Source organism: Pygocentrus nattereri, chromosome 29 (assembly GCF_015220715.1).
Source record: "Pygocentrus nattereri isolate fPygNat1 chromosome 29, fPygNat1.pri, whole genome shotgun sequence".
Lineage (NCBI taxonomy): Eukaryota > Metazoa > Chordata > Actinopteri > Characiformes > Serrasalmidae > Pygocentrus > Pygocentrus nattereri.
Window position 1 is genome coordinate 9,695,297 of NC_051239.1, and position 14,383 is coordinate 9,709,679.

General features: G+C 41.4%; 1 protein-coding gene across 1 annotated transcript in view; it reads right to left on the reverse strand.

The window, feature by feature from the left end:
• Window positions 1–14,383, reverse strand: part of disp3 (dispatched RND transporter family member 3) — a 100,046-nt gene that overhangs the window by 44,339 nt on the left and 41,324 nt on the right. Inside the window, exons 2-4 of the mRNA XM_017696339.2 lie at window positions 10,213–11,268; window positions 6,039–6,258; window positions 440–576 (exon numbers count right to left, since the gene is read on the reverse strand). Coding sequence (XP_017551828.1) covers window positions 440–576; window positions 6,039–6,258; window positions 10,213–11,260 — 1,405 coding nt within the window. The 5' untranslated portion in view covers window positions 11,261–11,268. The remainder of the gene's footprint in view (window positions 1–439; window positions 577–6,038; window positions 6,259–10,212; window positions 11,269–14,383) is intronic.

Sequence of the window (14,383 nt, forward strand, 5' to 3'; positions counted from 1 at the left end):
CTCAAAGAGGTGCAAGCTACAAAAAGAGGTACCCTTGGTTTATTCTATAAGCTCTTTTGAGACCATGCTGAATGGGGCTACTGTAAGTCTCAGTGCCGTCTAATAACTTTGCACCAAGCCAACACTGAAATGCCCACCTTGCAGACTTCACTGGAAATCCAAGATTAAAGTGTTGAGGTTGTGCTATGAAGTTCAAGGATGCCTCTTAAAAGTGCAGAGGCCATGTTATGTAATACTCTAGAGGACGACTGAGTCTTTTATAAAAACATATTTTTCTCTTGTTTATAGTGTCTGTAGCTGCCAGAGCATATTCCTTAAGGAATACAAGTGTAATAGGAGATTAAATAAGGTATTAGTGACAGGAGAAAAAGGAAAAAGATTAATTTTCTTCAGAAACAGCTTTCAGTTTAAAAGGGTTCACAGAGCTGCTTAGCCTTACGTGAGAATGAGGTGAGGACGTAGACCAGCACAGTGATACAGGCCCCACTGAACAATGCCAGCAACATATCACTGTGAAAGGTCCTTCTGACCTCGTCGTCAAAAAGCTCTGTGCCACCATACAACACCTTCACCATGCTGAGGAAGAGATGGAAAGAACAGAGCAGCAGAGAGATCTTAAAGGGATACACAGTGAAAGAAAACATATATGGATACATTTGATTTTTGTTATTTAATGTACTTCCAGTACAAATACCTACTTCTTCTGATTTAAACATGTCTTTTGAATTTGAACAAAAAATCATTCATAAGCGTAAATAATGGTACGTTTATTTGGGACACTATATTAATACGGTAGGGCGTCCTTTTGCTCTCAAAACAGCCTCAATTCGTCGTAAGTATGGATTTAACAAAATGTTGCAAACATTCCTTTGAGATTGTGGTCCATGGTACCATTTCTGCTCCTTGCAATTCCTGCAGATTTTTCAGATGCACCTTTATGCTGTGAATGTCCTGTTCTACCACATCCCAAAGGTGTTCACTTGGATTCAGATCCTGTGATGGGAAAGCCACTGAAGAACACCGAACTCAGTATCATAAACATGAAACCAGTTTGAGACTACTTTTGATTTGTGACATGGTACATTATCATGCTGGAATGGCCATTAGATGATGGGTAAATTGCGGCCATGAAGGGATGCACCTGGTCAGCAAGAATACTCAAATTCATGCAATGACTGATTGGTATTAACATGCCCAAAGTATCCCAAGGAAACATTCCCCTCACCACACCACCTCCACCAGCCTGGACTGTTGACTCAGTCAGATTGGGTCCATGTTAACAGGTAGGTTGAGTCCATGGATTCATGCTGTTGGTGCCAAATTCTGACCTTTTGTCTATGTGCTTCAGCTGAACTCGAGAATCATCAGACCAGGCTATGATTTTCCAGTCTTCAACTGTCCAATTTTGGTGTACCTGGCCCAATGTAACCTCAGCTTCCTGTTCTTGGCTGACAGAACTGGAACCCAACATGGTTTCACGCTGTTATAGTCCATCCGTCAAGTTTCGACATGTTGTGCATTCTATGATGCTTTTCTGCTCACCAGAATTGTAAGGAATGGTTACCATAGCCTTTCTATCAGTTCACACCAGTCTGGCATTAACCTCTCTCATCAACATCCTTTTCCATCCACAGAATCGATCACTCGATGTCTGGTCTTTCTTTATTACACCACTGAGTGAACTTTACAGACTGTTATGCATAAAAATACCAGGAGATCTGCAGTTAGAAATACTTAAAACTGAAAATCTGACACCACCAGTCATGCCACAGTCAAAATCATAGCAATCACAAATTGTTTCCCATTCTGATGGTTGATTTAAACGTTACTGGAAGCTGTGGCCCTCATTTGCATGATTTTATGCACTGCATTGCTGCCATATGATTGGCTGATTAGATAATTGCATGAATGAGTAGGTATCCAGCTGTTCCTAATAAAGTGTTCAGTGAGAATATGTCTTAAAAATAAAGATGATAGGAAAAGGGGGGCGGCACGGTGGTGTGGTGGGTAGCACTGTCGCCTCACAGCAAGGAGGGCCTGGGTTCGATTCCCCGGCCGGGTGACCGCGGTCCTCTCTGTGTGGAGTTTGCATGTTCTCCCCGTGTCTGCGTGGGTTTCCTCCGGGTTCTCCGGTTTCCTCCCACAGTCCAAAGACATGCAGTCAGGCCAATTGGATATGCTAAATTGCCCCTAGGTGTGAGTGACTGTCTGTGTCTGTGTGTCTGCCCTGCGATGGACTGGCGACCTGTCCAGGGTGTATCCTGCCTTCCGCCCAAAGACTGCTGGGATAGGCTCCAGCTCCCCCCCGCGACCCTGACGGAGAAGCGGCTTAGAAAATGGATGGATGGATGATATGAAAAGGACACTATAAATGAATATAATTAGTACTTTAAGACATACACAATAACATGGAATTTGCTTTTTCCAGTGATGTAGTTCAATTTTGGCCCAATCCTCTTAGCAAACTGCGGTAATTTCCCCAAGATTATGAAGGTCCTTCTGATGTAATCGTAATTTTAAAAGTTTTCAACAGGATTCAAGTTAGGAGCTTTATTAGGCCATGTAAGCACCTTCATCTGGAGAAACCTTGAGCTATGAGTGTGGGTTTGATATCTTCAGTGTGATTCGGCATTTTGGCCAATGAAACTAGATTGTCCTCTGTAACGTCCATTACTCCATTTATGTTCCCTTCAATTCCCCAGTACTGTTTGCAGAGAGGCGCCTTCATATCATGATGCTCCCACCTTCATGCTTCTCTGTGGCACTTCTTTCTTTAAACATGATGAGGTGATTGATGACCAAAGAGTTTGATTTTTGTTTTGCTTGCCCAGAGTATATCGTTCCTAAAGAGTTTGTCTGACTGCTTTTGGGGCAATTTTAGACACACGCTGACTCTTTTTAGCAGAGGAGTTTTCCCTATCATTAGTCTGAGAGTGTGTTTTGAAATCTTATGTGGTGCACCTGTCCAGGAACGAGAACTTTCCACTTGCATAGCATCCAACCAGTTGTATTGACAGGGATGTTTAAGTTCTTTGCCATGGCTCCAGCTTTTTCCAAGTACTGTTTACATGCCCTTCGATGGACTGGTGACCTGCCCAGGGTGTATCCTGCCTTCCACCCGATGACCACTGGGATAGGCTCCAGCACCCCATCGCGACCCTGAGGGAGAAGCAGCTTAGAAAATGGATGGATGGATGGATGTTTACTAATGCTGCACATGAGAAGTAAGGAAGCTCCTTCACCTTATGATTGCTACCATCTTCCCAACCAATGGCAACAGCTTTTATAATACCACCAGGTGCAATTTTCAGTTTTGTCACCGTTAGAGAAGACTACAGAACTGTAGAGCAAATGGACAATGAGGAAAAACGAGGAAGGAACATGAGTCAAAAGGACATTACGAAGGGTAAAAGAATCACAAAGGCGAGAACAAGACAGATTAGAGCAAAGAAAATACAGACAGCTCAGTTTGGTTGGCCGAATGGAAGAATACATGGATTATCTTAATTACATCAGGGTTCAGACTGAGCCCATCTTAAAGGAATAATTATGTAATCATTACAATGATGTAGTTTAATCATCTACCCAGTCATCCACTCATAATATTCCCACTGTCACATTCAAAGCAAGGGGATCTCAGTTTCCATCGCTGAATCCTGGATAGTCTTGACATATAGTCAGAAAAAAAGTCCCTCTATGATGGAAAAGACTGAATAGAAATAGGAAAAATCACATGGAGTAAATTAAAGAATATGACACATGATGTGCACTGGCCAGACTTCTTGACTAGCTTTATGGTTCCCTCTCAGATGTGTGACTGTTTCTCCAAGCACTTTATTAGCAAAGATGACTAATGCCAAGAACTGAGCCTGTGATACTGGCAGATGTCCATTGCCAAGTAACTGGCATTCGTCACTGGCGTTGGCGGATTCGTAAATTACCCGAGGTACCAATTTGTGTTGGATTAGTTAGCCAATAAATAATAAGAGAACTTTGAGAAGCCTCAAAGGTGCAAGTGTTTGGCAGTGGTGGGTGGGTGCTAAAGAAAGCTTGTAGCTCACCATATGGTTTGAGATGTATATGTACTGTCAGTGTTAGCTTGGAAATGACCAGGAGTGTCCTTTACTCGAAGCTTGGTTTGATAGTGTAAACCTGTACTGGTAAGATATCATGGTTGGATAATCTTGTAAAATTGTGGATAGCTGTGCCAATGCTAGAGACCACCCTTTGTTTACTTAATTTTCAGTCAAAATGGTTCTTCATGTTTCAGCATCAGGAAAAAGAAATAGAAAACATATTGTTACAGTCACTGCCAAACGTTTTATCTCTTATTAAAATGGTAACTTTACAAAAGAAGAAAAGTTCTTAGCATCAAAATTAAACAAATAAGATTTGTTTACGACAAATTTTTGAGCATTTCTAGTGGCGTCTAGTTCATCATGACATTTTGACACGTAAAGATCAACAAAAAATGAAGAACAACAAAGATGGAAATACAAAGTTTTGTTCTGATACTGATGGTATGTTTCACAGAAATTACACAGACTCAACAACCAAATATCACATATTTCAGTATTTAGTGTGTCCGCCCTTATTTTCATTCATTACAGCTTCCAACAGCAGGGAAATTTTTTTTGTGTGTGGTCTCTCCCTTCAAACAGGTGTACCTGCCCTGCAATCAGTCATATGAGGCCCAGTCAGAGGTCTGGCTGGTGTAGATGGGGTGAGATGGGGTTTCAAACAAGTAAGAGGGGCGCACCTGTACATAGTCTACTCTATCTAGTTCTCTAGGTTCTCCAGAGGCCAGCCCCACATGTACTTGATTACTGGCCAGGGAAGTGTAGAGTAGTTAGCTAACCTAAAGTAAAGAAAACGAAAGCTAAGTACTGACTACTGTTTCAGAGTCACAAGGCCAGCCTGGTTAGGTTATGGTTTGCTCTTTTCTTTGGTGCTGGTCACTATTTGACTTCTCCAGTATGGTGCTAGGTAGCATAGTACACCAGTTTTATTGTGGTGGCTTTTAATAAAATGGCTTCAAAAGCTCTATTGGTCACCATATGGCACCCAGAGTGCCCTAGACAAAATGTGGGGTCGTCACATTGGCATTACACATAACGGTTGGTTGCATTTCTGCTTCTCACAATCCAAGCAATCCCAAGCATGTTCAGTGATGTTGAGGTCTCGACGCTGGGGTGATCAATCTATTTTTCTGAGAAACACCAGCAGCTTCTTTTTTCTTTATTTCCCTTTCTCAGTGCAGGTATCATATTGGACACATTCTACACATCCTTTCAGCCCCATAGCACTGAGTCATCTTCTCACAGTGGAAGGACAGACAGAAACACCTGTGGATGTTTTCAGATCTGAAGCACGAGTGGAGCTTGATTTTCTCTGTCTCAAAGATGAAAGCTTTACGTGCTGTTGATCTGATGGGCACAGTTTTGGTGTCTAACTTAATCATTTCTTGAACTCTAGTTTTGGAAACTTTTTTTTCACTTCTTTGCCTTTCCTCTTTCCTATGCAAGTGGACTGTCTTCTCTAATCTCCTGAGAAATACCTCCTCAAAATGAATGAAAACTGAATAAATACAAGGGTGATTCATTAGCTTCAGTATCCAAAGGACTGTAAACACCCCTAAGATGCCCCCCCCCCCTGCAAAAATGTAATTTGTTTGTTTACTTCCTATTTATGTCTCAACCAAGTTGGTATACTGGAGTTAAAGTGTATTATGTTGTCGTAGCTACCCAAGAGTAGGTGGGTTAAACTGCATAAGTAGCAATAAACATGTTAGGAAGCCCACCAGCAATGCCAGTAGTTATGCCAGTGAATTCTGCACTACCTGTAGTCTTACTGTGGTCTTACTCCTAAGGCATTTCATTCAGCTCACGAAAACAACTTAATGATTATACTGTATAATGAGTGGCGTCAGGTGCAGTAGAGAAGGGGAACTAAAGCGTCTAGTGGAGGCATCTCTCAGGACTGGAAATGATCATTTACAGCATATAAGCCGACAGCAAGAAGAGTAATTTGTCTCCCACCTGGTGGACTGCTGAGCCAGAATATCTGCATATTGGACCACAAAGTCCCTAAATCTGCGTCTCTGCTCCAGAGGGCGGTCCTGCAGAGAGTAGAAGGAAGGAAGTGGTGCTCCAAAATGGATCTCGCTGCGGAGGAGTGAGGAATGCAGGCTGTCTGGTGTGAGGGTCTCATCCACATACCAATAAAACTGAGGGTGGGTGATCGCCAGACTCAAAGCACCTGGAAGCAACAAGGAGTAGTCTGAGTAAGTTCTATAAAGCTAGAGTGGTAGTTTCATTTAGAAGGAAAAGCTCAATTCTTTTTTTACCCAAGTCCACATTTGGTCAGTCTACAAGGGCATTTTTGGTGTTTAAATCTGCTTATTTCTGTCCATTTTCATAGACAACCTTATGCCAGACATGGTCAATAAATATGGATGTGCTTCTACATATAAATGATACATAGCTCTGTAATGCTGACCTGTTGGATTTAATCCAGTTTCTACATTTTGTGAATGTGATGTATCAGCATCCACAGAAACATGCATGTCCCTAAGAGGAACATTTTCTAAATGCGTGTATTATAAATGAGTATTTTACAAATGTTAAATTTTAGAAATGTCTAAAAAAAAAGCATTTAAGAAATCCATATTTTAAAACATGTATGTATCAGCATATACACACACAGTATGTATATATAAACATTTTCTAAATGCACATTTTATAATTATATATTGAAGAAATATTTGATACACGTCCAATTAATAAATGTATTTATATCAGTAGAAACATTTTCTAAATGTGTGCATATCAGTAGAAACATTTTAGAAATACATATGTATTAGCAGAAACATTTTATGAATGCACATATTTCAGTAGAAACATTTTGTAAATGCATATTTTACAAAAGTATACTTTATAAAAGCATATATATCTGGATCAATATCAACAGATATGTGCATGAGAAGTATTGCATATCACCAACATCCCTGAATCCCTGGTGCATCCTTATCAGAAACCACACAAATAAGAATATTTGAGATTATTTAACACCTCAGGATGTGTGTAATGATTTAGGAATGCAGCTAGTGCAAGGCTAATAGGTGGCTAAAAGCTTCCATGTCATATTAGCTATATTAGCCTTGTAGCTCCACTGCAAAACTACAGGACTTCAAACACCATCATATCTTGGCTGACTGATTATGTGTAAGATGTGTACATGTGATTTTTGTTAAATTCTTCCTTTACTGTTATGCTGAAAGGCTAAGCAAATATTAGTAATCATTCATAAACAGACTGGTCTTAAAGACGCCACTCAGTTCATCTGTAAACGTTGCCGGGGCCAGATACACTAAAGAGAAGTGACAGGATAAAGTGCTGTGATGAGTCTTCGGAAGACATGTTTTTAAAAGACGGATGAGGGAAGTCAGTTCGGTTCAACCAGTGTAAGAAACAGCTGTAGTCATAATCTGTCTGTGAATCTGAAATTTCACCCTTACTGACTCTCGCCTGCAGAAGCTAAGAGGTTCAGCTGTTGACTGACACTGAAGCACAAGTGCCCAGAACACGTGGCTCGACACCTGCAACATTTCAGATACACTGGATTTTTCGAAGTCAGCAGAGGGCTTATGAAAACATTTCTGAATGGCACAACAGAGAACGACTGCTGTATATTTTTTGCATGTGTTTGCAGATTGTCTGAACAGCTTGAAACTGTTTTTCGAAGCGCAGCTGAAAAGTGTTATGTTGCATTCATAACCCTGTGCCTTTGGAAATACGGCATTGTGTAGTTTCACAGCGCAAAATGAATTGAGGGATTCAGCAGTTCTCATACTTCAAAAAGAACTTTCATTTTGATAAACCCCTATGTCAGGTACACAACTTCTGAATAGATTTTTACAGCGACAAAGTGAATTGACGGATTCAACAGTTCTCATTTCATTCACCATATGGTCAAAAGTATGTGGACACCCCTCCTAAATATTGAGTTCAGGTGTTTCAGCCACATTTATTGCTAACGGGTGTATAAAATCACAGTCAATAGACAGACACTGGCAGTAGAGTGGGTTGTTTAACGCTCAGAGACTTTAAACGTGGCACTGTCATAGGATGCCACTTTTGCTACAAGCCAGTTTGTGAAATTTCTACCCTGCTAGATCTGCCCTGGTCAACTGTAAGTGCTTTTTACCAAAAATGGAAGCATCTAAGAGCAACAACAGCTCAGCCATGAAGCGGGAAACCACGCAATCTCACAGAGAAGAGCCACTGAGTGCTGAAAGTGCTAAACACTAGAACTGTGCAGCAGGAGCTTCATAAAATGGGTTTCCATAGCCGAACACACAAGCCTAAGATATGTGCAATATCAAACGTTGGGTGGAGTGGTGTAAAGTACACCACTACTGGACCCTGGAACTAGCATGTTATCTGGAGTGATGAATTACACTTCACTATCTGTCAGTCTGATGTTTGAAACTGTGTTCGACAAATGGCAGGAGAATGTTACCTACCAGAAAGCCTGGTGCCTACAGTAAAGTTTGGTGAAGGAGGGATAATGGTCTGGGGCTGTTCTTCAGGGTTTGGGCACCTTAGTTCCAATAAGGGGAGATGTAGATGTTACAGTATACAAAGACATTTTAGACAATTCTATGCTTCCAACTTTATGGCAACAGCTTGAGGAAGGCCTTTTCCTTTTCCAGCATGGCTGTACCCCTGTGCAAAGCAAGATCCATAAAGATATGGTTTAACAGGTTTGGTGTGGAGGAACTCCAGTAGCCTGACCTCAGAATAGTGAAGGGTCTTTTAGTTGCAAAAGGTGGCCATTTCCCTGGTTTTGGAATGGGATGTCTAGCAAGCTCATATAGGTGTGATGGTGAGGTGTCCATATACTTTTGGCCATAGTGTGTATGGAATGTACTCTGCAACAGCCCATCTGAATGAATTGTTTTTGTTGTATCATGAAGGCCTACAGAACCCAGCTGATGACATTCGGAAAAAAAAAAAAAACATGCATTGAGTTAGTAAATCGTGGGAGCGAGATCCTAATGCGTGGCCACGACTTAGAAAGACATGGTAATGAGATAATTAAGTCATGGCCACAACTTAGTAAGGCGTGGGAATGAGGTCATGTCTTATTAAGCTGTGGTCAAGGCTTAATTATCTCATTGTCACGTCTTTCTAATTCATGGCTACACATTATGATCCTAGTCCCATGCCTTACTAACTTAAGGCTACAACTTAATTATCTTGTCCCACACCCTAAGTCATAGCCATGCATTATTTTTATTTTTTTACGGGATGTCACTAGCTGGGTTTCTAAATGAACAACACATTCTGACTTTCATATTTTCATTTAGAAAATCAACAAAATATATAATTTGACCATGCTATATCTTTATTTATATCACTGATACTTCCCAGCAAAGGAACCTCTCAGGCATCTTTGAGTTACTGTGTTTTCTCAATAATAGCTACCTGTATTTGTAACACTTAAACTGCCCCAAACTAAACCAGTGAAAAAGTCTAAAATCGTACATAGCTAGGGAACAAACACTCTATTATAATAGGGTACAGTAGATTTTATGGCTTTTTAAAGTCATGATGCTGGCTTTCACATAACAAAACCACCTGAAAAAAAATTAGTTTTGTGCCCTGACACTATCTGACCTAACATTTGCATTCTTCTGTATTTATAGTTAACTGTTAATCTTTATTGTACCAATAACAATGAAAGTGATTTTATACAGCACTGTGCAAAAGTCAGAGACCATCCTTCATCAATTTAAGGTTCGGTCTAAATGGCCATTAAGTATAGCCATTAAATAAGTTATTTGTTTTCAGGAGATATTTCTGAGGAGATTAGATAGGTGGCTTTAGAACAATGGACCACCCCATATTCCAGACCTCAACATTTACTGGATATGTCAAAAAAGAATAATTTGTAATTAATTGCCATTTTAACTGGTAAATTAACTAAATTAATGGTGGTCTCTGACTTTTGCAAAGTACTGTAGGTCTTCTTAAGTTCCTTTTCTAAAAATCTCCAAAGAATAATCAGCTCAGCACCTTTATCTACGCTACGCCTAGGTCTATTTTTTCAGTGTAACTATGCAGCATCAGCAGGAACTGGTTAAATATATGACTGCTGAAAGTCAAGTTTTTTTTTTTTCTAACTGCCTCAGCTCTGCGAATGACTCACCATGTATATCAGCCAGATCCGGACCCATGCCATCGAAGTAGATCTTCCCTGCCCGCTCACTGGGGAACAGGTAGGAGATGAGGGAGCTGGGAGGAGAGCAGTAGGAAGGCCCGAGAGGTAGATCCCTCAAAACTTCTAGAGGCTTCCAGCAGAACTGCTGGAATTGTGGATGCTGCATGAGCAGTTGCTCCACGTGGTGGATGGTGCGAAGGCGCTCCGGGGTGAAGATATTGTTGTCCTTGTCCCCCTGAGCAACAAAGACCAGCTCTATCCTCCAGAGGGCTTGCGTCTGAAGGTAAGAGTAGCCTGCAAATCTTGGTTTTCTAATCAGAGATGAGCTTGACCTGTTATGAGCTTCTGTTCTGTTGGATTCCAAAGATGGATGTAGACCAGACCTTGTTGCACTGGCACTTGGGATTTCTCTTCTTCCCTCACAGTCTGTTGCTTTCTTCATCTCTTTTTCTCTTGTAACATTTTGCATCTGTTTTACCTCCACTTGTCCACTTGCCAAGGCACCTGGCAACTTTGTCTCATTGGTCACCTTAGGGGAATCCTTGTCTTGTCGGTTCAGTTTCAGCAACAGCAGATCTCTAAGAGCGTTGGAGTCCAAATCAAACCCTTCGGCATCGCGCCTGTGCCTGTCCCATGACCCTAACTGACTCTTGAGTGCGATGGCAAGGGCATCAAAACGCTCTGCGGATGAATGACTCCTCACTTCAAAGGCACTGTAGGAGAGGTCAATGTCCAGGGGCTCGCAGTAGAGGAACATGTAGGCAGAAAGAGCCAGGGGAAGCAGAAAGCCCACTGCAAGTACTGCTCCACTTGCCCAGGGCTGAGTGTACACCCAACCCACTGCCCACCACACTCCTTTGCACACTTGCTCTCCTCTACTTGCACCTTCCACTCTGCCATTGCATCCTTCCTTCTCTTCTTCTTCTTCTTCTTCTTCTCCTTCTTCTTCTTCTTCTTCTTCTTCTTCCTCTTGTTCCTCAAACTCACTCAGGTCACATGGAATCTGGAACAACAAGGGTTCATCCTCTGAATCCATGACACTGCCTGTAAAGAGAAGCACATGCTGTGAAAAGGAATTTGACAAAAAATCTAGTTTACTCAAGTCTCCCCTTTTGTCAAATGATATGAGAGATTGCTTCTGGCTTCTGAATTTGCTTCATGAGTTTTGCAGTGGAGCTACACTATACATCCAATGTATATTTGTAGATAAATCTTCGAATTAGTTAATCTAGTTGACGCAAGTGATCATACAGCTTGTATAATTCCCATAAAAAGCACTGTTAGTAGTATAGAGCTATGGCGCTTCATCCACTACCTTTTTGAATGAGTTGGAGTAAATAACTATTGATATAATGTTATATGGTGTGCTTGCACAGTGGGGCAAGGGGTAACATTGTCACCTCCCAGCAAGAAAGATCTGGGTTCAATTCCCTGGACAGGTGGCCTGTGTTCTTTCTGTGTGAGGTTTGCATGTTTTCTCCGTGTCTGCATGGGTTTCCTCCAGGAGTACCCCTCCACAACTCAAAAGGATAAGCAGTTTAGAAAGTGTGTGTGTGTGTGTGTGTGTGTGTGTGTGTGTGTGTGTGTGTGTGTGTGTGTGTGTGGAGTGCTTTGTTACTTTCATGCTCTGAATAAGCTGTGTTCTTGCTTCCTGTCCATATGAGACGGTGATGGTCATGGTGTTTTTTTTTTTGTTTGTTCCAGTGTGGCTAATGTAGCTTCCAAGTGATGGAATCTTAGCATCCAGTTTGCATCGTGTATACAAGTTTGCATGGCATTACAAACTTGCCTAAAACTCCTCTGAATCATTAAAGGGTGAGGGAACCTAAATCTGTGTTTTCTTTCTGATTAGGTTAAACTTCTTCTTGCAGACAAACAGTAAACCTGTACTAAGTATATCCTTTTGAATAATGTTGCAATAACCAATAAATCACCAATATGTTTCTCTCCTCTCAATGCAATCCTAATCTTGGGTAGCACTTCTGTAAACATTTCTCTAACCAATCACATCACTGAAGTCTCTTGCCTCACCCACACAAAACAATCTGAGTCAGAGAAACTTAGCGAGCTAAGGCTAACCCAGCAAGCTAGCAAGCCAAACCACTTATCTGAAGCTAACTGTCACCCGTTCATCTACTTATCCATGCACGTTCATGCATTTAATTCATGCATTGCTTTATCCGTCCGTTTGTCCATTCATCCATCCATCCATCCGTCTACACCTCTGTTCGTCCGTGACTGTTTTTTGTCCAGTTACAGTCGCATAACGGCTGGATAATGAATTTAGTTCTGTATGAGCGGTGGAGCAAGCTAGCAATGTTGGACAGAGAGCTGTCAATCAAGCTGCTTATTAGTCATGCTGACTCAGTTCTCAGATCTAATCAGCATTTTTAAGCCATGTTTTATCAGTTATGTCTTACAATTTTTATATGTAAGATGTGCTGGATGTTCAATATAACACTCGTTTTCAGAATCATATGAACAGTTTTAATATTTCACTCTGTGAGACACTATGTAAACTCGAATAGATCTCCTTGTGTGATTTCCGGCGCTGTAGACATACTGTATCTATAACAATATACAAAAGTACACTACATAGCTAAACGTAGCGGCAATCTAAGGCCTGGATTTGGTCTGGACTCTCCATTTTTATAGATTACAGGGCTGAAGTGAAATTGTGCAAATTAGATTTTTTGCCAAACTATTCTAAACCTCTGCTGGCCCGGTGCACCTGTCTGTTTGCACCGCAGACAGGTTAACTCTGCAATAAAACGGGTGCTGATTTACGGAGCAGTTGCTGAAGAGCGCCAGGTTATCCGTAAATGGCCAGCGCAGGGGAGGGACAAGGACATGGCCGTTAATTCTGTCTTTCAGTGGGCCGCCGGAGCAGAGGCTGCAGCGAGTACAGAGGGTATAGGTGATGAAGGAGAGACAGCGAGAAAGGAATTGTGAACCGAGTCTCCAGGGGCAACAAACGGGCCCAGACCACTGAGCGCTCGGTTTGAGATGCCAAACACAGAATCCATGTGTTTGTGTGTGTGTGTGGGTGTGTAGGGTGTGTGTGTGTGTGTGTGGGGAGTGTGTGATAATATATTCTTCTCACTTGTCTCTCTCACTGTGTGCAGACCTTTCTCTCTCAGCAGGGGAGCCTGCAAGCGGCTTTCGCACCAGCAGTGGACAGTTGGTGTTTGTGTCTGTGGACTTGTTTTCATACCTTTTCAGGACAAAATATCCTGACTTTGTAGAGAAACAGAAGGCAAAAAAAAAGACTTTCCTTTTTTCTTTTCCCTTTGGCTTTTGGAAAGTGTTTTTACACAACCTCCATTTTTCATGTATACTTTCACATTGTGCGAAAGAAAGAGACCACCTTTCATTTGTTCAATATCCAGTCCATTTTTTTGTGACAGAGAAAAAACTGAAAAACTTTTTTTTTCTTTTGTATTCAGTGTGTCCAATCTTTACCTTTCTTATAGCTTCCATTTTTTTCAAGACTCACTTTCAGTTTTTCAAAGAAATCTGGGCTATTTTTTCACACTTGCAAAGTTCAGTCTTTGAAGTTTGTTGCATTTTCTGCTTCTCACCATCCAAGTAATCCAAACACATTCAGTGATGTTAATGTCTGGACTCTGGGGTGGTCAGTCTACTGTTTTGAGAACACCAGCAGTGTCTTTGTTTCATTTGTTCTATTTCTTCTATTTTGTTTCCTTTTTCTCAGTAAGAGCTGCATGACAGCTAACAGCTGCACGTCCTTTCAGACCCATAGCGCTGAGTCGTCTTCTCTCAGTGGAAGGATGGACAGAAACACTTGTGGATGTTTTCAGATCTGAATCAAGAGTGGAGCTTAATTTTCTCTTCTCTCTCTAAGATGAAAGCTTTTAGGACTGTCTGATGGAGACCATTTGGAGTGAGAGGCAGGGTTGCCAGTGTCCAGTTTTGGCCTAAATGGTGCGGTTTGGAGCTCTGTTGTCTGGTTTGTATACTCAGCCAAACGTTAAAATGTTGAGTCTCACTTTAAATGCATTCCATCAATTGAAGCAGATAAAGTGCTGTTGCAGTCCTGCCATTAACCCCCCCACCCCCTTTCTCGCTCTCATTCACTCTCTCTCACTCACATTTCAATTGCAGGGTGAGAGAGTTCTGTGTCTCAAATCACTTTGTC